This window comes from Arachis ipaensis, chromosome B9 (genome assembly GCF_059453495.1).
Source record: "Arachis ipaensis isolate K30076 ecotype BB chromosome B9, ASM5945349v1, whole genome shotgun sequence".
NCBI classification, from domain to species: Eukaryota; Viridiplantae; Streptophyta; class Magnoliopsida; order Fabales; family Fabaceae; genus Arachis; species Arachis ipaensis.
In genome coordinates this window covers 13603804-13630172 of record NC_142444.1, presented here as the reverse complement: position 1 = coordinate 13630172, position 26369 = coordinate 13603804, and the positions used below count along the sequence as shown (strand labels likewise).

Sequence of the window (26369 nt, the reverse complement as noted above, 5' to 3'; positions counted from 1 at the left end):
TTCAATGCCCAAAATACCAATTCAAGAATTTAACTAGGTTTGAGGATCCTTACCGTACCCACAGACCAAACAGACCAAACTCAACGAATTTCGCAAGCTAGATTGAACCTAAGGTACCAAAACCCATAAAATCTCAACACCACCTCAATGAATTTCGAAAATGGGAAGGGATAGAGCAATCGGGGTGATAAAGTGGCTTATCTATGAAATTGTTTTGGTAGAATCGTAGAGCTCGATGCGGTAGTCGCATGGCCATAAACGGTGTGGCGATCGGAGCTTAGAGTGATAAGTTGTGGTGGTTTGAATGTGGTGCTAGGGTTTTGCTTCTCACCTTCTTCCTCCCTTGGTTTTGGAACGTGAATGAGGAATGAAGGGAGAAGAGAAGCTAAGCTCATAAAGGGGTATTGGGCTGAATTGGCCCTGGGCCCATTTTGGGCCAGTTTCGTCTGATTCGGTCTGTTCGACCCAATCTTAGGCCAAACTCTTTAAAATTGGTGTCAAAATTCTTGTTTTATTTAACTCTATCACATTAAACTACAAAATCTCATTTTCTAATTTTCTTGATTAATAATTGATTTATTCAATAATTATTTACTAATCTCTCGGGTTTTACACGATTTACTATAATGTGTAGTAAATTGAATGAAGTAGTTTCAATTCATTAGGCAGGAAGATGCAACCCATAATACTCGAAATTGTCCAAGATAAATTGAATGAACAAGCTTTAATTTAGTGGTTATGATGCCCCTAGTAAATCGAATTTAATGGATTCGTTTTTATAATTTTCAGCTTTGTCATTGATATTGATAGAAGAAAAAAAAATTATTTCTTTAAAAAAGAAACAACGGTGTCCAAAAAAGGACAAAAAGAAGCAATTGGGTATTAATTCAAACAATTATAATTTAAGTATTAATCTAATATTTTATTTTTTTTATAATTTTATATATTTTATTTTATTTTAAATTTATTCATTCTTATTACTTGTTTTTTATCTTTTGTTTTATTATATGTACCTATGTCGCATATAAAATTTTAACATGAATTGATTAATTTACTAATTTAGAATATATTTTTATTTTTAGAAATAGTAATGACAAAATATTTTAATTACAACACATAATTAAATAGATGCATAAAATCTTTCATCTAATATTATATCAAAATTAAATTAAAAAATATATAACAAATTTAATTATTTTAAAAAGAAAGAAAGAAAAAAAATTGTAAATTATGTTTCTATTATTTTATATAAACATACTTTTCATATACAGATTTAATTTTTTAAATATTTATATATAATTCTAGCTTCAAATTATAAATATTAATGTATCATTAGGCACTAATGTGCTAATTGATTCAGTATTTTATTATTAAATATATATAAAAAATTAGTTACGATAATAAGTTATCTATAATTTAATTAAAATATTTTAAGTTTAAATTTTAGAAATAAAAAAATATTTTTTATAAATTATATATAATGATTAATATTTTAAAAATAAAAGTGTTCACTAACTTTTTTTAATTTTTATATCTTCATATAATTAATAATATTTAACAAAATTTTTTTAGTATATATACTTTTACTTCTACTCTTAAAATTTTTTAGATCGATCACTACATACAAAAAAAGCGACACGTATTTTAAAATGGGGTAAAGCTAAATTTTTTTAATCTGGATTGATATTTAATTTTATAATTAATTTTATTTACATTAATTACAAATTGGACTTTTTTTTCCCGGTTAATGTTTAATTTAATGTACATGAAATTAAGAATTTTTTATTTTAATAAATAAATTAATTATAATAATTACTAAAATAAATAATTTAAAAAATATTTACCAAAACAAATATTTTTTTATTATCTCGTTTATACTGTAAATGAGATAATTTTACATGTATCTCGTTTACAGTGTAAACAAGATAAGACAGGTGACGTAATACGTATATATCTCGTTTATAGTCACTACAAAATTTTTAATTGTTTGTGAAAATTTTTTGGTGAAAATTATTATAAACCTCCATAATATATTTTACGGAAAAGCTCTGCATACAAGCCATTAGGGCTTGTATACTTTACAAGTTCATTAAACAATAAAATCAAAATACCCGCTGCTCCACGTACGTTGATTACACGCGCTATATAACATCCCGCGTATATCTAACTACCAAATTTAAAATATTTGTTTCCTTCTTCGTTTTCGTTATTTTGAGATTTGGTTGTTCTTCTTCTCGCGCGTCTTCCCTCCTTCTTCTCCATCGTTCTTTTCCTCTCCTTTTCTCACTGGTATGTTCTTCGTTTACGTTACCTTTTTCTCTCTCTGCAACTCGAGCTTCGTTTTCTATTTTGATTTGTTGTTTTCTGAAATCAAAGTTTGAACTCGTTTTGAAGATAATGGATCATTCAACCTCAGATTGTCAGCTGAATCCAGGCGAGGTGGATTATGAATTTGAATCTAACGAAGTTCCTGAGGTTTGATTTACATAATGAATTTTCTTTCAGTAATTTGTATAGCATTGTGTAGTTGAAAAATTGCTGAACATTGACTGTGAAACTAACACGTTAACATGAATCTGTCGATTCAATGTATTAGTTGTGATTAATTACGTGGAATTTATAGCAGACGCTCGGGTGTAGATCAATTCTTCTTTGGGTGTATTTTAGCTAGAAGTGTGGGTGTATCTACACTTTACTGGTTTTTTGTTATTTTAATTGAGTTGTTGTTGTTCAGGTGTATTATATCAGACATGATTGGGTGTGTTTTTAGTTTTTGACATGGTGTATTCTGCAGCCTGTGTATTTACAGTTTATGGCTTTAAAGGTCATTCTGTAGTTGAGTTGTTGCAGTTCGGGTGTATCATATTAGACATGATTGGGTGTATTTGAATCATATCTATGGGTGTATTCACAGTTCTGACACGGTGTATTGTGCAGCCTCTCTTGGTTGTTGATGACGAGCTTGTTCCGAAGGTCGGAATGACCTTTACCACCCTTGAAGATGCTGGAAAATTTTACAGGAACTACGCCAAGGCTGCAAGTTTCTCTACAAGAGTTCGGTGCACAAATAGGAAGGGAAACGAGATTAAGAATCAACTGATTACATGTAGCAGAGAGGGAAAATGGAAATCTAAAATATCTCCGACCGAGAAGACCAATCCGACAGCCGGTTTAAACTGTCCTGCAAGAATTTATATACACACATTGAAGGATGTCGGTGCTTGGATCATTTCAAAGGTTGTGCTGGATCATTCACACCCCTGCTGTCCAAGCAAAGCAGAGATGCTCAAACAGCACAGGGAACTAAGCATGTCCATTCGTCGTACGATAGAGAATAACGAGGAGGCCGGTATCAGACCAAGCAAAACCTACCAATCATTTGTTGCGGCTGCCGGGGGTCACCGCGAGTTAAATTTTATCGAAAAGGACGTGAGGAATTACATTACCAGGGAAGTGCGGAATGTTTCCGAACAAGAAGATGCAAAGGAATTCGGGAAATATTTGTTAAGAATGAAAGAGAAGAATCAGAATTTCTTTTTTGAGCTCCAACTCGAAGAGGATCAATCGATTAAGCTGGCTTTTTGGGCCGATGCAAGAAGCAGAGCTGCCTTTGAGTATTTCGGAGATGTCATTTCATTCGACACCACCTACAATACAAATAGGTAACAAACTGTCCCTGTTTATGATGCTAAATTAATTTATTTTTACGAATCCGCAGCAGAGGTGTATATTGGCTGTTTCATTGGGTGTATGCGAAGCATTTGTTAGGGTGTACCTAATGATTTTGCATTCTGGACCATGGTAATTTGTTTCAGGTATAATTTGGTCTGTGGTTCTTTTGTCGGGGTGAATCACCACGGTCAGTCAACACTTCTCGGATGCTCTTTGATGAAGAACGAAGAAATTGAATCATTCAAATGGTTATTTCAATGCTGGCTTCGTTGCATGGGAGGAAACGCTCCGAAAGGATTTCTCACCGATCAGTGTGCATCAATGAAAAGGGCTTTAGAGGCCTGTATGCCAACAACAGTTCACCGTTGGTGTATTTGGCACATCATGAAGAAGATTCCAAGCAAATTAAACGGGTACAAGAGACATGCCGATATCGAACAAGAAATGAGACAAGTTGTTTGGAACTCTCATAGCAAAGACTCATTCGATAGGAATTGGAACGATTTTCTGCTGAATTTTGGTCTTGCGGACAACAAGTGGCTTTCAGGTAATGTCTTTTTAAAATCTGCAGCAAAGGTGTAAATTGTATGTTCTCTTGGGTGTATTTACAGTCTGTGTTTGGGTGTATTATACAGATCTGTACGAAGACTGTCACATATGGGTTCCTATCTATCTGGATCACCACTTCTGGGCAGGGATGAGAAGCACACAAAGGAGCGAGAGCATGCATTCATTTTTTAACAAGTATATCACTCGGAACAGCTCGCTTATTCAGTTCGTCAAACAATACGATAATTGCCTCGGAAGCAGGGAGCAAGCAGAGAGAGAATCAGATGCTGCAGATTTTCATACGGTCATACCGTGTGCAACCAAATCCTCCATTGAAGCTCAGTTTCAAGATGCGTACACTCACGCAAAGTTTAGGGAAGTCCAAGCGCAATTCAGAGGAAAGACGAATTGCATCACCAGATTAAAGAATTCTGCTCTAGGCTATTCAGTATACGAAGTCGGAGAACAAGTTTCCAGCTCAATATTCAACAAGTTCGTGGTTACTTACGACTCAGTTGCAGCCGAGGTAAAATGCCAATGCTTATTATTCGAGTCGAGGGGGATACTGTGCCGTCACGCACTAAGCGTGTTAAGCTTCGAACAAGTAAGCCAATTGTCCCCTAGATACATACTGGAACGATGGAGCAAGAAGGTAAAGAGACGACACACACACATCAAGAGCAGCCACGACGAGCCACTAATGGAGCCAAGAAGCAAGAGGTTCGACCAATTGGTTTTTCGTTCGCAAAATATTTGCGAATTTGCCTCCGAATCGAAGGAGCTGACTGCAATTCTGCACCGTGCGTACGATAACGTCATGGCCGAGATGGAAGCATTAAAAGCCAAAAGGAAGGGGACATCTTCTTTATCCCACGAAGATGCCAACTTGGAATCCGTTAACGAGCTTCAAAGCCCGCCAAGGATTCGAACAAGAGGACGTCCAAAAAACAGGCTAGGTTCAAAGCTGGAGAAACAGATTGCAAATGCCACAAAGAAGAAGAAGACGAAAGTTTTAAGCGAGGTAAAAGTAATGTTCTTTAAATTTGTGGCGATTGAGTTTATTTTTCTCGTTAATAGGTTAGCTAATGTGTGAGTGTTATATTCAGATAAACCTGTTTGATGCTGCATCAGCGGCGCATTCAAATTCCAGCCAATATCAAGGACACGTTATGAATTATCAGTTCAGGATACCAGCAGCAGGGGATAACTCTTTGGGTGTATAGTTTTATAGAATATGGGTGTAAAAGCACTGTTCTTTTGGGTGTATTTTTGTTAATTCACAATTTACATATAGACACATATTTAGATACATATAGAACAAAAGCTGTAAAAATTCGCAGGTTATGGGTGTATATTTGATTTGATGTTTTTCTTCATATTTTAGTACATGTAATTCATACATTTTGAATACAGCACAGACAGTTTTGGTGTATATTTTATGCAATCTTGGGTGTATTATTAGACTTGCGTTGGGTGTAACAGTTTATAATTTGCGTTTATATATGCCTTGATTTTTTCCTTCATATTTTACCACCTGTAATACAGCTTTTGAATACATCACAGACAATTTACCAGCACAGATAGTTTAACTATGGAAAAAAATATACATGGAATAGAAGTTGTTGATAAATGGAAAATATTTACATCATTTGTTCAATTTACAAACTACCCAGCAGTTGAATTACGCAGTTTCTATATCAGCAGAATTAATCTGACAAACGGACTCAATAATACAGAGGATGGCTTCGACAGCCTTATAGCACTACTCTCTCTAATTGCCCGATCTCTTTCTTTATTCATCTCACTGAATAGTATCCGGGAAGCATACTCCACTCTATAGTGGTCCACCTCCTCCTACAATTAAAAAGTATATTCTGTTTAAACAGCAATATTAATTCAGTAAAGTAATACAGAGTTATATAGTTCTAAAGACAGTTACCTGTGGCTAATTATCCCATTCATACTTCCCTTTTTTGATGTTTTCCGGCTCAATTAACTCCATCCACTTCATAACGTAGATAGCGCAGTCATAGCTGAAAATGAAGAAAATAAATTACAAATCTCATTTACGAAAGTTTAATGTTCAGAGTCACAAATTTATACCTTGTTTTTTGGCCTGATATTTTAACATATGATGCTTTAATTTTCTTCTCGTTCTCGTCTTTCTGCAGAGGTTCCCCGTCGGCATATGTTATCAATCTTGAAAATACATATCCCTTAAATAGCAAAACAAATCAGTAATACACCCGAATAAATGCACAAGATACACCCAACTGAATGGACAATATACACCCAACACAACTAACGAAATAGACCTATCTATTAAAGTAAAGAAGACAGAGGCAACTTACAGTGAATTTATTAATCTTCTTTCTCTCATCGCTTGGAGCTTTTTTGTGTAGCGGGTCAAGTATATGACATTTCCGCTTCGTTGTATTTATTAGCCATAACCACCAATGCCCCGAGTGGCAAACAGGAGCAAAAATCTGAAGGATTGCCACATTTCAACAGTGTGTTATTTTATTTGGCATATAAATAAATAAGAGTACTAACAAATTTAGCAAACAAAAACTTACATATGGATGTGAAGTTAACTTTTTTCTATCTATGAAGGGAATGAAACTCGGGTAGGCTTCCACCCTGAATTCCTTTTTCGTTTTCGGTGATATGAATTCCCCCTTTGGGTGATCCGAAAGCGCCATGCTCTGCAAGAATTGCGAAATAAGAAATGAAATACTAAACTTACACCCAATTGAACGTAAAAAATACACCCAAATCAATACAGAAAATACACCCAAAGTTCGTAGAAGTAACACTTACCACAATATCGGGGGGAGACAGTATATTTGTTCTTGAAACCTCTTTTCATTTTTCTGGTTGAGGATGAGGCAGATGGCAGATACAATCTAGAAATATATGCCGAAATCAATTTTACATTAATAAGCATTGCAATTGACTTTGGTGTAAAAACATTAATGTTATTCTAATATTACCTGAGATTCTATATCACTTTTTGCCTGGAGGGATACAAGGTGCATTCTCATCAAAATGTATTCTCCTTGGCCAATCAGAGTGCACATCTCCTCATACTCGTTAGTATTGCCATCTGCATCTTCCTTCAGTCTCGTCCCCCAGATGTAGCACTTTTGTTTCATATCATCCGTAATCTGATATAATCCCCCAGGAGTTTGAAACTTTGCAGAACTTTCTCCTCCAGTCTCCCTCTGAATTTGTGGACTTTTGTTTTTTCCCTTCGCCGCACTGCTTGCTATTTTTTGGACCAAATCGTCCAATTGTTCTATCAAATTTGCAGATTCTGGAGATTTTTCCCTTTCTGTCTCCTGTGTTGACGCCCCCTCCTGGCTTGAATCAGTCAATCCAAGGCTGAATGATGGCACCCCTGGATCTGTTTTAGGAACATAGGATGCTGTCCGTGCCATCATCAATAGGGCAGCAGCGTCTTCTGCGTCTGGGTGACTGCGTCATCATGTATAAGAATAAGAATAAGAATAAGAATATACGGATGATAAGCAAAGATTGATTTTAGTCTGATGAACTTACATTTTAGTTGGAGCTGGGGGAAGCGTGGGTGTGGTCTCTTGAAGTTGTTTGGGGGTTTCAGGAGTGCTGCACAGTTTCAAAAAATTAATCACGGCATAAAAAAAAACTAATCAGGAACAATATACACCCAAACTGTTAGCAAATATACACCCAAACTCTAAACAAATATACACTCAATACTATTTCTTACGTTTCTGTAGTCCCTTCAATCTGTAGCATAGGGGTTGGTTCAAAATCTGTCTCAGTGGTTGTTTGGGATGCCGGCACAAAAACCTGAATTGGGACTCTAAACAAGAAGAAAAATGAAAGGTTAACAACGCCTTTGAAAATAATAAGCTTATAAGGTTGAAATATTCTTGCAAAACTCACACTGCAAGCGCATCCGACGGTGTCTGTTCCCTCACAACCATCATATTCGAATCAGCCGGACTCAACCTAAAATACACCCAAAGAAATTCAAGAAATACACCCGAACAATTCAAAAAGAAGACAGGCTTTATTTTTTTGAGAACTTACATACTTGCAGTTTTTGCTTTTTTTTCCTGCATTTTTTTTCTTAAATAAAATAATAAAGGGCTTTTTTTTTCTAAAAAAAATATATACAGAATTAGAAGTAGAAGGGTAATAGAAGAACAAAAGTAACGGTTATTTGAAAGAGAAATTACATGCTCTGTGACGGCTGGTTTACACTACTCTGTTCTGTGCGTCCTTGAGAGGAAGGATCATCACTTTCCAAGTTCACAGCCAGTATTCTAAAACAGATTTCATGTTATTCAGACAAAATAAGATATAGGTATAAAATACACCCAAATGAATGCACAAGATACAACCAACCGAATGGACAATATACACCCAACACAACAAACTTAATATCCCAACTTAGTAAACAACATACACCCAACCTGATCCACAAAATACACCCAAATGGTTCCACAAAATACACCCAAATCATGATAACAAGATTTTATTAAATAATAAAGCTTCTTACGTTTTAGACGACACATAGCGACCTTCTGTCGATCGCAGGTCAGCTCGGTTCTCCCTGCGAAACAAGAAACAATTATTAGCAAACAAAACACACCAAAATCTGAAATACACAGCCCAGCAAGACATACCCCTCTGCAGCAGATTTATCAACATTTTCCCTTAGCCATTCATCTAGTTCGTCACTTGATATTTCATATGTCTCACTACATTCATAAAAGAAGATGTTAACAAAAATAATTACGATGATAGACGGTAATATAGCTTACGAGGTACTGTACCCGTCAAAGTATTGATCTTCTTTAGGAGGTGAATCCTCCACAACAACTTTTTTTTTGTTGTGTTCTGGGTGGAAAAAAAAGAGTACCAATCAGAAATAAAAAATTAATTTTATTACAGAATATTATGCAAAGAAGTGCTTACTTTTTTGGTGTTGTTTTTGTTTTTTTCTTTTTCTTCTCCTTCTCTGCAGGTGATGATTCTTCGCTCCTATAAGTTAATAATAGACACTTCAGTTAATACACGAAATCTTTATAATGAAGCCAAAAGAAAGGAGTAATAATTTCAGGACATTACTCATCACTTGGTTCAGATTCAGATTCTGAATCAGAATCTGACTCCTCTTGCCTCTGCTTTCTTTTTCTGGAGTCCATTCTTGAAGGCAAACAATCATTATTTAGAACATACTAAAAATACACCCAAATGAATTCACAAGATACACCCAAATGAATATACAATATACACCCAACGCAGCAAACGAACACACCCAGCTTAATAAACTACACACACCCAACGTGATCAACAAAATACACCCAACTCGAAAAAGAAATTACACCCAAGTATGGTACTTACTTTTTCCCCTTTTTGCTGGGGTGTTTTCTTCCTGAATCCTCTGAGTCTTCTTGAGTCTCAGACTCAGAGGTAGAAGTGTCACTGTCAGTAGCTGTTTCTGTCTCCGAAGACGATGTTGGACTCGCCTTCCTTTTTTTTGTTTTTTTTTTATTTCTTGTTTTTTTTGTTTTTTTCTTTTTTTTTTCATTTTTTCTCTTGCTCTTGTCTCCGCCATCTTCACAATCCCCTGAAACATTAGATATTTTAGCTAGCAGCATTCAGGTAAATAAAATACAAGCAACATATTATGTTTACTTACCAAAATTTCTTCTATTTCTGCAGTCATTCTTTCCACCAACTGCTCCTTAGTCCAGTTGGCAATCCAAGGCTTTGGTGGTCTTTCAGCCCTCTTCTTGCCTTTGTTTTCTGAAAGATGAAAGTATATTATCATCAGGGCAAAGAGGCAGCCATCAATTGCCTTCTTCTTCTTCTCCTGGTAGTCTGTGATGCCCTTGATCATGAAGGTCAAAACATGCCCCCCCAGTTTCTCTCCGATATGCCGTCCATCTTAAAAATTGGGGCCAGGTGCACGGGTGATATTTTGTTTATCGTCGTTGGCAAAAGGAACGCCATCTGTATGTAGAGGATGAATATCCTCTTGAACATCAGGCATTCCTCTTCGTTGCCAACGCCGATTTCCATCATTTCATCGGTAAGACTTTTGAGGGTCTTATCCTGGAATCTTCTAAAAATTATTTTGTCATCATCAGAAAGTTTCTTATACTCAACTTTCTCAGGAAACAGATTTCCTACAAAAAGAAAAACAACAAAGTATCAAAGTCGGTTCAAATACACTCAAGCATCAACCTTAAATACACCCAAGCATCAACTTAATATACACCTATAATTTTGAGCTAGTTACCTGTTGCATTGATGCCAAGCGCATCACCTATTGTTTTTGGTGTTATTTGGAAAGAACCATATCCTGTCTTCAGTCTGTTCTCCCCAAGTTTGAAGTTGTTTGCCAGTTCCCTTAAGAGTTGGTGATCCACCCTTAGTGGTGGGATGTGCATCAACCCACCGAATCCGAGATCCCTCACAATTGCCTTCTTCTCCTCAGTCATATTTCTGAACTTATCACTCAGGAGATGTGTGGCACACTTAAGGTTTTTGTTTGGTTTCTTGCTGCCATTTTCTCTGAAACGAAAAATACACCCAAAGATATCAGTAAGATACACCCATTAATAACAGTAAGATACACCCATAGATATGATTCAGATACATTCATTGATAACAGTGAGATACACCCATAGATATGATTAAGATAAATCCATATATATCAGTCAGGTATCACTCAAACATGCTTCAATATCAAATTAATTGAGATATCAGAAAGATACACGCATATATGAGTCAGATACACCCATTGATAACAGTAAGATACACCCATATGTAAGAATCAGATACACCCATTGATAACAGTGAGATACACCCATAGATATTATTCAGATACATCCATATAGATATCAGTCAGATATCACTTAACCATGCTTCAATATCAAGCCACATTACAAGGTTAAGCAGTATACACCCCCCAATCTACGGAATAAACCCCCAAAAATCAACAACAATAGCAGGAGAACTTAGAACAAGAACGTAGAACGACGTAGAATTTAGAAGAACGACGTAGAACTTAGAACAGTGTAACAAAGAAGCAAGAATAATAGTAAACCCTAGAAGAACGACGTAGAAGAAAAGTAAAATATACAGGAATCTTAATGAACTTACGTTGAGTATTGTTGCTTTGTTTTCTCTTCAGATTCTTCACGGAGAGTTTGATGGTGTTTTGATGGAGGTTTCGAACAACGATTTGTATATTTTGAACTTTGATTTTCGCTCGAAAATGGGAGGGTTTCCTTGTTTTCGAAGCGCTTTGAGAAGTGGAAGAAGTGGAAGAAGTGAAAGAGTCTGCCATACGTAACGGTTGTAGTGTTGAGCGCGTGATTTTGACGCGCCATGTTATCTCTCTTTATGCGCGTGAGTTCTATTTGGGCTGGGCCAACTTGTAAGCTTGTAAACTTGTACGTGTAGCAGGCCCGTATATTTTAATAGTCACAATTTGTAAAACTTTCCTAAATCATTAACAATAACCCTCACAGCCCAATCAATACTTAAAATTTTTTTAGCCCAAATAAATATTAGTCCATAACAAAAATTGAAAAAAAAAAAGAAGAGTCGAAAGAGAGGCTTCGAGCGAGAGAGAGGGAGAGGGACGATTTATTGCCGCCGTCATCTCCTCCGTCAAGCGTTACCGGTGGAGTTATGAATGGAGATCGTGGAGCCTCTGAATTTTCGTTGACCTCTCAGAGTGACGATTTGATTCAGATTGTTGAGGTAATGCTTTAAATCTCCCGCTTCTGCGTCGTCTTCCACCGCGGGTTGTGCCGCTGGTTCTGCTTTTCCTCCGGCGGCTTGAAGCACTCAGAGTGTGGTTTCGGCGCGAATTCGATGGTTCTAGCTGAGGAGATCAAGAAGGCGAGCTAACGAGTATCTGTAAGCTTCGATTGAAGCTACGTTCAAAACTATCAGATCTCGTGGAACTGATTTCACGTCGTGTGGAGTCATTACAATGAGGATTTATTCCTAATTTTTTCTTGTCCTTTGCTTTCTTCAATTCTTCAAATTTTTTCAAAGATATTAGATTTTGTGATAATTTGATGATATAGTTTTGGCAAAATTATACACAAATCCTGCTTCTTATGTTCTAATGTACTCTTCTCTTCTGTAAATTTTTCAGGTCAAGGCAGAGGATTTGATATAGATTTAGTTAAGTTGATTTGATATATTATAAAGGTGACTAGACATAAATGGAAAATTGTTATTCTCTATTGAAAATTTTGATTTTTCTTGAAGTAAAAAGGATGTTCGGGTTTATAGTTTAGGTGATCATTAGGTTCAATTGTTTCCATTAGAGGTTATTCCCCTTTATTGATGCAGATTTGTTGAGATATATCTATAAATTAAGTGTTTAGTACTTTGTCGATTCAAATTTCAAAATGCAAAATAGTTATCTTTTCTAATCTCCCAGTTCTTAATATCTGTCGCTTTAAAAATTTGGTGAATTAATAACTTAAGTATTTGAGTATTAACTCTCTAGTATGTCAAGTTTTTCTTCAACTTCAATTTTTCTTATCACTAAGTTTTCTGATTCAGTGTGTTTTATAGGTAGTTGCTGGGCATTCTCCTCCACTGGGGCCATAGAAGGGATAAATGCAATAGTAACTGGGGACCTTATAAGCCTTTCAGAATAAGAACTTGTGGATTGTGACAAAACTAATGATGGATGTGAGGGAGGGTACATGGACTATGCTTTTGAATGGGTAATGAACAATGGTGACATAGATACTGAAACTGATTACCCATACTATTCTAATATTGATTCCTTACTATTCTAATATTGAGTAGCCTCATTATATTAATTTGAACCTAATTATTTAAGATTTTCATAAATTAGGAGGAAAACAAAGTTGTTAGCATTGATGGATACAATGATGTGGCAAAATCAGATAGTGCTCTTCTGTGTGCTATTGTGAAGCAACCTATCAGTGCAGGTATACATGGCTCTTCATTGGATTTTCAATTATACACTGGTTTAAGTGTTGTTTTCCTGTTCCTTTTACTCATTGCAAAATAAATAAGAGTATAGCAGTAAAATTAGATCATGTTATAAAATAATTTTAGCAGCATACTCTTTTGTAAGTAGATTCTTCTTTTCTTGAATAGGGCATCTATGATGGAGATTGCTCAAGTAACCCAGATGATATTGACCATGCAATATTAATAGTGGGATATGGATCAGAGGGTGATGAAGATTACTGGATATGGATCAAAGGGTAATGAAGGATGAGGTGTGCATTTTTGTTATTTTTATTATTCTAAATGCAATGGTTGTTCTATGACAGTTCTAAATGCAATGGTTGTTCCTTTATTTTACCATGAAGAAGAGGTATTTGTGCATTTTGCATATAACAGCAAACTTTATATTTCATTTATAGGTAAAAGAAATGAAACAACAGGTGCTGTGATTACTTGGAATAGCAAATCATCTGATAAAGGCCCTGATGGCCAAACATTGGGAACCTATGGTTCAGCAACTGTTGGATTGATTCTGATTTTTTCTGTGCCTCCCAGGTCAGTTTTGAGGTAAATTCAGGACACATTTTTCTTTTTATTTTTATGGAATAATATCAGAATATGTAACAAAACTTTAATTTGGTTGGTTTCAGAATTCAGTGGTTGCAATGCCTGGTGGAAATGGAATGCAAGCAGTGGCACTGAGGGTAAACAGTAATAGAGCCATGTTCTATAAAGTTAAGATCAAAGGAACACAGGACACTCTCTTAGACAACACAGGAACAGTCATGTTTGGCAGTGCTAAATCACTCTATGAGGTATCAATAGCATTATTTACTCTTTTCATTTCCTAGTTTATTAGTTCACTATTGACAGAGTTGTTAGATATATTAACATACTTAGGAATCCCTCAATTCTTAAATAGTTGTTAGATATATTAGGATTAAAATGTGGTGAAGACTTTGCTCTTGTATGGTTGATCGTCATTTTCATGTTTCATTTCGAACCGGAAATTCAAAGATGATGACTGAACCATATTAATTTGGATTTTACTCGTGAGGTTAATGTTCGCATCTAATTTGTTTGATCTGTATACACAACTAATACAACTATCAAAATCATGTTAAAGAAATCACTTGATTTGCCTTTCAATAATACAAGTCCCCTACCTCTTCTTCTATCTCTGTATAATTTTCGCACTTTTGGACATTGTTTAATTCAATTATTCATTTTCCTAGATCGGTTTAAAAATTAGACTCTGATGGGTATATATATATATTTCTTCCTTTTGATTAATGTCGCTGAAGAATTTATCATTCATGAGTAGGGATTAACATGGAGTGAAAGAAAGGACGTAAGTAGGAATATAATGGTAATGGATGATTGAATCCAAATTCCATAGTCATGATGTGAAATTGAGAAAGCAAACATGTCACCCGTTGCAAAATAGTTGATTTCCTTGCTTTCTTGAAGTTTAATTGTTTATAATATAAATTTTTAAATTTAATTTGCTAAATAAACTCCAGTGACTTCAAAAACTCTGAGATCCACTACAATATATATCAAATCAAATCATTCAGTAGTTCAGTACCCCATTATATATTTGGCCACATAATTAAACTAATCACAAGATTGGTTCCATTATCATTTGCAATTATTATCAGCTATGCTCTGCATGATGATGCGATCCTATGCTTAAGAAAAATAAATGTTATTAGTGGGCCTGTGGAAATTAAATAAATATACAAAATGCACAATCAAGTTCGTGCATCTTCGACTATTATTATATAATTTATTGGAGCTTATGTAAATAATAATACTAAATCATCTGAAAATATTGCTTGACTCGTGTGATCCTATAATGATGCCTTCAATTCGTAGCCGTTTGGTGGAACCTATCCTATAATAATATCAATTTATAATAACACCCTATATTGCAAAAATCTCCATTATTAATAGATGATTCAAGCATGGCAAATGCTGAAGTAACCGAATGGGATCCAATATCCTGCAGTCTTCCACTTGATGATAAGGTAATAAATTTTTATTTCAGGTTTAAATTTTTGTAGATTCTTTCATAGTTGAATCAATGTTTTAATATTAGAGTTTGTTATAGTGATGCTATGTCAGTTTCGACTGTGTCTAGTCATCTGTCATTTTACCTTAATGTGAGGAACTATTTTGTTTCGTGTTACAACTTTTGTTGAGTAGTTTGTTCTAATTACTTCAGTTATGGATATATAGGTTTTAAAGTTGGTTATTAGAATTGAAAATATTTGCTGAGAATGGATAATTTCTAATTTGATGCCTTTCATCATAATATTTCCAAAAGATGTGGTTCTTTGATTCCACACACATATCAGGTATGTGATGTATAGCTGCTTAGGTTTAACATAAAAATTATGATTATTTTATTCTGTTCTCTATGAAGGTCAAGGAGATTTTGTCTCACTATCCATCAAACTATAAACAATCTGCATTGATCCCTCTGCTTTATCTTGCCCAACAGCAGCATCGTGTTTAATGTATGTATTTTGCATATATAGGTTTATTGATTAATGTGCCAGTGCAAATGCATTATTTTACTATAGAGATTAAGCCTACTACCCTTTTTGATGCTAGGAGATCAGCTGGTGATAGCATAGGATATCTGAAGACAAATATTTAAGACTTTTATGTAATTAGATGATATTGAAATATTGAAGTTGTTTTATTTTACTTAAAAAAAAAAAACAGTAATAGTTATGTAGAACAATATCATATGCAATTATGTTTGGAACTATTGACATTGAAAATTTTTTTATATATAGAGTTATATCTTATATTGAGGAATTATGTTATAAAATATTTAGTTTTTAAATTTTGATATTAACAAATAAATTTTTAATTTGAGAGTATGTAAATGAGATGAGATTAATGAATTATTTGAAATTAAAAATAAATAAATAATCACAGGGTTTGTGGAGGTTTGAAAATTTTACAAAATAATTTATTTTTATTAAATTAAAAAATCAATTTGTAGGGTTTTAAACTGCCATAAAAGTGATTTAAAATCGCTACAAAAGTCCAATATAAAATCCCACTAAACACACAAAATTCCTACAAAAGATTTCGTGGCAGCTCAAATTTTGGGGGTTTTAGAACTTTCCCACCCCCCTCCCCCACATTATTTGGTGGGGTTATAAACCTCCACAAATAAAAAAAAAATTGTCACAAATAAACAAAAACCTTGTAGTGAGTATATTTTTATATGTTTTATCTTTTGTAAAACACAAGTTTACACTGTAAATGATATACATGCAAAATTATCTCCTTTACAGTGTAAATGAGATAAGAGAAAAGTATTTATTTTAGTAAATATTTTTTAAATTATTTATTTCAGTAATTATTATAATTAATTTATTTATTAAAATAAAAAACCCTGAAATTAATTACAAATTTTTCTCGCATAGTTATAAAGGGGGGGGGGGGTTGTTTTGGGTGTGGGTGGGTTTATATTTAGGTAACGATAGTCTTTCTTCTCTTCTATATAAACTATTCTTCTCTTGATTATTTTCACATATTCCTTCATCTAATTTTAGTTCATCTACTAAAAATGGCTTCAAAATATGCAATAGTCATTTTAGGACTTTTAGCTTTAGTTGTTATTGTTCCTTCAAAGATAGTTGCTATGTTATTCTCACATATTTTTAATAATTGATTTGTATCTATCTGCTATAATAATAATTGTTAGTTTGTTACATAAACTATTTTATAAAATGAGAATTAAATTATTAAAAATTATTAATTAAATCTTTTATAATAATAAACAGTAGATATGTATGTCTTTTTATTAATAGATAATGTAAAATAAGACGAAATTGTCATATATGACGAAATTGTCATATATTTCGTTATTTATAGTTATGCATGTCTTTTTAGAAAAGACTTTTTTTGAATGATCTTTTTTAAAAAAATCGTTTATAAAAGTAAAAGTGATTTTATGTTTAGATATCTCATATAAAAAAAATTTTATTTATCAGTTATATTTGGGTAAAATAATATAAAAGTATTTTTTGTTGATTTATTATGTGAAAAATATCTTTTTATTTTAAGAAAAAAGATCTTTTAAAAAAAGATGTGAATTGTAACTTCTCAAAAATGATATATTTTTTTTATCTTTGACAAATTTCTAATAGTAAAAGTAAAAATATTAAAAAAATATCTTTTTTGAGAAGCTACAATTTACATTTTTTTTTAAAAGATCATTATTCCTTAAAAAAAGATGTTTTTTACATAATAAATGAACAAAAAAGTACTTTTATCTTATTTTACCCAAACATAATTGATAAATAAAAAGATCTTTTTACATGAGATATCCAAGCATAAAATCACTTTTATTTTTGTAAAAAATCTTTTAAAAAAATTATTTAAATTTTTTTTCTAAAAATGACATCCAAACAAGTTCTTAGAAATTTGCCAAACACACTAAAAAATAAAAAAGAGCCAAATACATTAAAAAATAAAAAAGATCTTTTTTTCATTGAAAAAAAAGATTTTTTTATCGATTTAGTAACATCCAAACAAATACTAAAACAGGTGAAGTTTCATTTCAAAAATTATTATCTACATAACAATTTTTCACAAATAAATTTATCACAATAATTAACCGTATATATAAACTCCACTATTAAATTTTACAAAATAAATTAATAAAAAAATATAATATATATATCTACTATTTATTATTATAGAAGACTAAATTAATACTTTATTTTTTTCAAAAACTAATTAGTTTGAAGTCAAAAACTTTAAAACACTAATTGTTACTTTACTCGTGAAACAATTATACAAATAAAAATGATTGAAATAAATTTAATAATTTTCTTTCGCAATGACATCTTTTTGCCTCTAAATTCTCTACACATAATTCCCCTTATATATCTTACATATTCTGTTGCAATACATAATTTTGCACTTGAATGAAAATAAAGATTAAATAAAAATAAAATATTAGTATTCCATAAAACATATTTATTTATATAATTAGTTGCTCTAAAATATCTGCGTTGAATTATAAAAATCACCTTCATCGTTAATTACTGGTGACGATATTATTTCAGGTAGTGGCATTGCCAAGGATATATTAGTTGGAGGCTACCCTGCTCAAGCCCCCAAACCAAGGTATGTACGCCTGCTTCCATGCTTGCCTAGACCACACTCTTTCTTCTTTTCTTTTGCTTTTGCTCTTTATCCCCCAATAATTCTGTTACAGGCCAGCGCAGCTGAGCACGATGACCGACTCGGCCCGTGGGCAATTCGATCTACGCGGTCGGGTTAGCGCGTATAACCCGTTTGGTCTGCGACCTGGATGCGTACGCCCGTTACCAACTGCATGACAGCTGTGAGAAACGAAGCTTTTAGAAAGGAGGCCTCTTCCTGTGGGGTCCACTCTACTGACAGGATATATAAGGGGAGGGTCCTACCCCTCCTCCAATGTACGTCACTTTATTCCTTTCTTTCACACCACCTGCACAGTATTTGACTTGAGCGTTGGAGTGTCCTTGCAGGTGGCACCCCCATTTCACCTCGAGAAGAGCTCGGTAAGTCGGCAGCTTCAGCATCTCGCACCCCAGATCCAGAGCAAGCCCGGAACCCACCATCGCATTCAGGAGTCACCACCTAATTGTGTACTAAAAATATAAATCTTTTTTGTACATAATTAATTTTTATAATGACCTACAAGCATGGTCAAAAAAGAGTTAAGTTCCTCCTAAAGGTATTTGGCTAAAAGGATGGAACCCAAAAGAACACCTTGAGGAGTTGGATTTCTCTTCAGTGGGAACTATATTGGTGGAAGTGGATTGGTTGGATTTGGAGTGTAAAAGTGTCATCTAGTTGAAAGAAAACCAAACTAGATGTCCCTTCACTAATGTCACATGTTAGGAGCTTTAGTTTAACGTGTGAGAATCAACTTCCTACCTTTTCAGTTGACAAGACTTGAGGTGATACAAATACCTAAAGATATTTTGGAAAAAGCAGTAAACCAAATATCAGACTAAAACCATTGGACAATAGATTTCCTCTTCATCATGGTTTTACACTATAAAAAGGAACTCAAGCCACCTCTGTAAATCATCCTTCACTCTCACTTTTCACTTTCACCTTGATCATCTTCTTCTTCACAACCCTTTTCATCCATTACTTTCACCTTCATCCTCTTCTGAGAGCTTCTTTTCTAAACACCTTCACCCTCTCCTTCACCTTTTTTCTAGACCTTTCTTATTCCTGAAGCTGAGAAGCTAAAAAACCCATCTTTTCCTCTACCCAAATTTCCTTTCATTGTTCTTTATTTCATTCATCACCTTCACGAGTAAAAACTGGTAATCGGGTGTTTCACCAGAACATTCGACGACCCTTAGCCCACCCCTGTCCACTTTAAACAAAGCTCATTCATCCTCTTGTGACATTAGTGGAGGTCTCAACACTTGTTCTCCACCTCTATTTCTCACCATCAGTTCTTGTATTGCTTATTTGCCATTAATAGAAGTGTTTTTCCTCACAAGTTTACTTACCCCGAATCTCTCATCTTAACTATTATTTTTCACTTAATCTATTTTTCACGAAACCCACCCGAATCATCTGGCGACTCCACTGGGGAGGAACACTTCGACGTGATGGCTAGAGATCAAACGAGGTATAGAGCCCCCTCACCACATCTGTTTGCGAATCTGGAGAATATGAAGGAAGACGAGAACACCCAGTTACTTGTAGGGAGTTGACGCGTATTCTAAAAGTCAAGGGATCGTGAAGTTGAGTTGCAAGAGTTGGAAGGAAAAAGAGAAGTTGTGGGAAGCAAGATGGAAGAATATCACCGGAGACTGGCATTAGCTTATGACAAGCACATTTGGCCCAGGGTGTTCCTAGAGGGAGATCTGGTACTAAAAATCAGTAGACGCAGTAATAAGGAAGATGTCTTTGCCAAAATGGACTCCCAAATGGGAGGGTCCTTACATTGTTTCTGAGGTACACCCCAACGAACACTGCATCTTGCTGGACCCGGATCATGGAACAACCATTGGTCCCATCAATTTCAAGTACGTTAAACAGTACTATGCCTAATTTCAGTTTTAGAAGTTAGAATTTTAATTCCAAAGGGCTTCTTTATCAAGAGCCAATGTTTATGTTATATTATTCTGCAAGCATCCTGCAATACATGAGAAAACTGCTTTAGCAATCATACACTCAAAAAATGTGAGTGATGCATCTTAAGAAATTTACAGTACAAAATAGTTCCAAAAAAGTGAAGTGTCCCACCCTCCAAACTCCTAAAAAGAGTCGAGCATAAATAGGGCAAGAAAGTTATGGGTACCTTCCTTCTTTTTTTGGAACTGTTTCAAAAAAGTAAAGTGTCCCACCCTCCAAACTCCTAAAAAGAGTCGAGCATAAATAGGGCAAGAAAGTTATGGGTACCTTCCTTTTTTTTTGGCCTAAAAAAAAGGGCAGAAAAAAATGGCTACTACTTTTCTTAAAATCATACACTCCCCTGCAAAAAAAAATTAATTAAAATAAATTATTTTTATTTTTAAATATCTATTTATGGTTACAAACGAACATTGCTCATAATTTTAATTCAATTTCTTTTTTATTTGTGATTTCATTGAAAACTTATACAAATAAGGATATAACATCCAAAGTTGTAAGGAGAAAGATCTTTATCAAAGAATCCCTATAGCTAATTCCAAAATTAGCAATCCAATATACATGGGGCTAAGAGGGGTTAAGACAAAAACAAGAAAAGAAGAAAAAAGGGTCTTACCAAGTAAGACGACAGAGTAAAAAGAACAGAGCGAAGTTGAATGTGGGAGTGTCCTTTGCCCTAAAAGAAAAACTCCCAATTGTTGAAGAAGACAGAAGATTTGAATGATGGTGGTGATAGTAGTGATGATACTGCGCTGTGTAAAAAAATGCCCAACAGAAATGATGAGGAACACCCTCTCCCCTACCCTTTCAGGTGTTCTCTCTTCTTATGTGTCTCTCCAAATCCAAGTATTCAAATTTAAAACGCGTCCAATTAAAAGGTTAAGAGTTTCTCCCCTTCTTATTTCCTTATATATTAAATTATTATATTAAATTAAATCATCCCTCTTTTTTTTATAAAAAAAATATACGTTTATATATATATATATATAAATAAATAATAATAATATTATGTATATATACATACACTACTTTTAAAAATAAATACATACGTACATACAAATAAATTATGAATATATTTATTTACTAATCTTATTTATTTATTTATTTATTTTATTAATATTTAAAATATTTGCACAATAACATTTTTTTATTCATTTTTTTATGAGTACATAATTATATTCATATTATACAGAAATATTTATATTTGAATATCATAATATTTACAAATACATATCTCATTATGACAAAAAAATAAATAAAAGAGGGGAGATTTGATTCTTTAGAGTTATGATATGTTAACCCAAAAAAAAATTTTTTTAAATTATTCTTGTTCTATTGAGTACAAAAAAGTTTAATGCAGCTTGAGGGAATACTTTGTACCCTCAAAGACTGCATGGAGGCTTATGATTGTGTACTAAAAATATAAATCTTTTTTGTACATAATTAATTTTTATAATGACCTACAAACATGGTAAAAAAAGAGTTAAATTTCTCCTAAAGGTATTAGGCTAAAAGGATGGAACCCAAAAGAACACTTTGAGGAGTTGGATTTCTCTTCAGTGGGAACTATATTGGTGGAAATGGATTGGTTAGATTTAGAGTGTAAAGGTGTCATCTAGTTGAAAGAAAACCAAACTAGATGTCCCTTCACTAATGTCACATGTCAGGAGCTTTAGTTTAACGTGTGGGAATCAACTTCCTACCTTTTTAGTTGACAAGACTTGAGGTGATACAAATACCTAAAGATATTTTGGAAAGAGCAGTAAACCAAATGTCAGACTAAAAGCATTGGACAATAGATTTTCTCTTCATCATGGTTTTACACTATAAAAAGGAACTCAAGCCACCTCTGTAAATCATCCTTCACTCTCACTTTTCACTTTCACCTTGATCAACTTCTTCTTCACAACCCTTTTCATCCTTTACTTTCACCTTCATCCTCTTCTGAGAGTTTCTTTTCTAAACACCTTCACCCTCACCTTCACCTTTTTTCTAGACCTTTCTTATTCCTAAAGCTGAGACGCTAAAAAACCCATTTTTTTCTCTACCCAAATTTTCTTTCATTGTTCTTTATTTCATTCATCACCTTCACGAGTAAAAACTGGCGTTTTGGTGTTCCACCAAAACACTCGACAACCATTAACCAACCTTGTCCACTTTAAACAAAGCTCATTCATCCTCTTGTGACATTAGTGGAGGTCTCAACACTTGTTCTCCACCTCTATTTCTCACCATCAGTTCTTGTATTACTTATTTGCCATTAATAGAAGTGTTTTTCCTCACAAGTTTACTTACCCCGAATCTCTCATCTTAACTATTATTTTTCACTTAATCTATTTTTCACGAAACTCACCTGAATCACCACCAAACCGTTCGGTACCCGACCAACCGAACAGATTCAATGCAAAATTATCTTAATTATTTATTTGATCAATTGGTACAGTTAATAAAAATAATTTTTTGTATTTTATTATTTTAAATTAATTAATTACTAAAATATTAGACCGATTCAATTGGTCAATTAACTAAGCGTCTTTATTTAAGTAGTTTTCTTTGATATATTGAGTTCAAGCTTAATTAGATATGGATGATTTAATTTCAAAAAATCCTAATTATTTGTTAAGTTATTACTTTGTGAAGAACTTTTAAAAGAATTATTGTGTATTTGCAGCATATAGGGAAGAAAAATCAGAATCAAATGTTGGATTAGACGGATTGGTTGAACAAAGTAATATGTCGGGCGTGGGAGGAAGTGTTGATAGACGTTGTTGGAGTTCTTGCTGCTTCTGGTCAGGGTGTATATGTTGCGACCTCTTGTCTTTCTTTAATCCACTACCTGCGGGTAATTAAAGAAGAATGTGTTGTTAGAAATAATATATGTTTCGCTAAAATAAGATGTAGACAATAAAACTCTAAATACAAACTCAGTCTTCTTTTGATCGTGTGATAGCCATGTCTCTTGACTCATTTTAGTCTAAAATAAAAAAAATTAAAAAAAGTAGTAAATTAAAATAAAAAATGAAATATAAATTAAAGAAAAAATTGAATAGATCAAATCCATTTATTTTTTTTTTAATTTTTTATGGTGAACATAGAGAATTTCATTAATTAGAAATTTAGAAGTCCAACTTTTTAAGAGTATAAAAAAAGGGAAGATCTTAGAATAAGATTCTAAGTTGTTTATTTAGGTGGATATTCCTATAATGACATCTTTACATGAAGATAGTATTATACACTATTAAATAAGTTGATATATTTGACTAAATATGTTTGATTAATCATTTAAAAATTTATAATATTATTTTCATATAAAGATGTCATTATGTGAGTATTTTCCGTTTATTTATCTTAAAATGTATGAAAAGTTTTTTTTACTACATTCTTGATATATGATACACATCACTCAAAGACTTTAAAAAAGAATTCAAACTAATAGATATATTTTGTTCTAAATATGAACATGCTCAATAAGTTGAAATGTTTGAAAATACCTAAATAAATTTTTCTCGTATAATGAAATTAAAGTAGCAAGATTAGAAAGTTAAAACGTTTAATAAATCTTACTTTATTTACGTAAAAATCATATAATGAAAGTAATACGATTAGAATTTAGCCACCCTAAAATTATTACCAGATACAATTTTTCCGTTTTGTCAAACGACTTCTAAGCTCAAAATGGTTAAGTATTAATTAATTGGAATATTAGTATGAGAAGTAATTTTTTTTATTTTGACTTAAATAAAGTAGGAATTATAGATTGAAGAAGTATTTCTATCAGTAATATTTTTATTTTTATTTTTTAAAAAAATTAGTAGATATTTAAAGCATAATTTGAATCATCTTTGGGTTTCTACTCGCCTCAACTTGATTAAGTTGAGTTAATAATAGAATATGTGATAAAAAAATTTTTAATTTTGTTCTTAAACCATCATAATTGAATAATGACAAGCTAGGTCTCGGCAATTTAAATCTTCATGTCATCTCTAGTTTTTGATTTGTGTAAAAGCAAAACTTTACTTATATTTATTTAACAAAAAAAGGTAAAAACGATAATATTGCTTACTTTTTATTTTTTTTAACGTATAAATAAAACAATTCAAAATAGCTTTTTATTAAAAAAAGGAAAAAAATTAACTCTCAATATTTTCATGTATTATATATTAAATGAATTAAATTTAATAAATAGTTGGATAAAAATTATATTATATAATGATATTTTTAACAAAAATAATTATTTAATAGTTTTAATTTTTTTTAATGAAACAATCTATCTATTTGTCGAGTAATATGAAATAAATATAATTTTTTATATTTTATATGTTATAAATAAAAATAATGAAAATTCACGCAAAGAAATAATATGCAAACCAATATTATATGGATATGTCCTAAAACCAAATACTTTATATGTATGTCCAGATTTAGAGTCTATTTTATATAAATCGAAACTATTAAACTTGATTTAGGGTCATTAAGACTTCTAAATTTTTAAAAGTTATTAATTAATTATTTACGATTTATTATATTTATTTAAAACTGTATTTCGGAGATTTTTATATAAAAGTTGAGTAAACTCTTATTTTTTATTTAGAGTTCTTATAATTGAAAAAAATAGTGAATATTTTATATGTCTTAATTTTAAATATTTATATTTTTAACCTTATTTTATAAATAAAGGAGAATTAATTTATTTGCCTCCAATTTTTATTTAATTAGCATTTAATCAAAATTAATTTATAAATTTGTAATTAAAAAGTATTTTAAAGGTGGATATTTTATATTTAATTTAATATAATATCTCTTAATTTTATTAAAATTTAACAAAACTCCAATTTGTCCAAAAATCCCTAATTTCACATTTTTTCCAAATTAAACCCTAATCCTAAAATCAAACACACAAAACCCTAACCCCTTTTAACCTAAACCACCGCCAATGTTTCCCTTCTCTGACCAAACCCTAGCCGCCACACTCATTTTTAATTTTCCTAATCTAACCTGCAGAAGGAAGAAACAAAAGAAAGGGAAAGAAAGAAGAAGGGGGGCACGGGAGGAAGGGAGAGCTGAGAGGATGAGGGGGAAGGAAAGGGGACGGCGCCGGCGGACTGGGAGCCACCGTCGCCATCGAGTCATTTAGAAAGAAAGAGAGAGGCCGCGACTGGAAGGAGAGAGAGAAGATGCCTCGTGTCTTGCTGCCGCCGCTGTCGCCCTCATCCCGGATCGCCATCATCGCCGGTGTTGGGAGAGGAGTTGTCGCACCACTGTAGCACCGCCGTCGCTGTTGGGTCGCCGTGCTGTCATCTGAGAGCAACGAGCATGCGCGAGGAAGGAGAAGCCCTGCCCTCGCGTCCGTCGTTGTCTCCGCGGGTCCCCGTCGCCGCCGTCCTCCTCGCCATGAAGCCAGCGCCGCCATCGTCATCATCATGAACTGCTGTTGCGTGACGTCGCCACCGCCTCTGAGTCCGTCACTGTCAAGCAGAGTGCACACAGAGGAGAAGCCGTTCAAGCCACTGCCAAGTCACCGTCGATGAAGCTTCAGCCACTGCCGCCGATTGTCACTGAGGAACAACCGCTGTACCTCTGGTCGCCGAAAACCGCCGCTGGAGCCGCCACCTTCTTGGTAAACTCTAGCCCTGTTCTGGTTTTCTCTTTTTGTCGGTCAAAATATTGGTTACTATAAGAGTTGTTGCTGAGGTTGTTTTGTGCCAGGAATTGTTTATCGCGAGTTGCTCTGTCGTACGCCACTGTCGGAGCTACCATTCCACTACTGCCGCCTTTGCTCTGAGCCGTTGATTGTAGCGAGTATTGTTGTCATTGCGGCTGCTCGGTTTAGTCGTTCCTCTTTAGTACGGTAAGCTATTCCTTATTTCAATTTCGAACATTGTCAGTCGCTATTCTATTATATGTTGTTAAGATTCTACGACGTTAATGCTTTAGGATCGAGATCCGGTTGCTGCACG

At 33.5% G+C, this 26369-nt stretch overlaps 1 protein-coding gene and 2 long non-coding RNA genes across 3 annotated transcripts; all 3 read left to right on the top strand.

The window, feature by feature from the left end:
- Positions 1–2397: 2397 nt before the first annotated feature.
- On the top strand, positions 2398–5314 carry LOC148543802 (protein FAR1-RELATED SEQUENCE 5-like). Its single transcript, XM_088498719.1, has 5 exons — positions 2398–2475; positions 2938–3662; positions 3816–4219; positions 4308–4446; positions 5299–5314. The coding sequence occupies exons 1-5, from the start codon at positions 2398–2400 to the stop codon at positions 5312–5314; spliced, it is 1362 nt and encodes a 453-aa protein (XP_088354845.1).
- Positions 5315–13152: 7838 nt separating this feature from the next.
- LOC107618493 (uncharacterized) lies at positions 13153–13693 on the top strand. The gene is made up of 3 exons (XR_002353245.2): positions 13153–13208; positions 13381–13505; positions 13653–13693. It is a non-coding gene; the product is annotated as an uncharacterized LOC107618493 (long non-coding RNA).
- Positions 13694–13905: 212 nt separating this feature from the next.
- LOC110267515 (uncharacterized) lies at positions 13906–15756 on the top strand. Its single transcript, XR_015899158.1, has 3 exons — positions 13906–14048; positions 15190–15263; positions 15662–15756. It is a non-coding gene; the product is annotated as an uncharacterized LOC110267515 (long non-coding RNA).
- The last annotated feature ends 10613 nt before the right edge of the window (positions 15757–26369 follow it).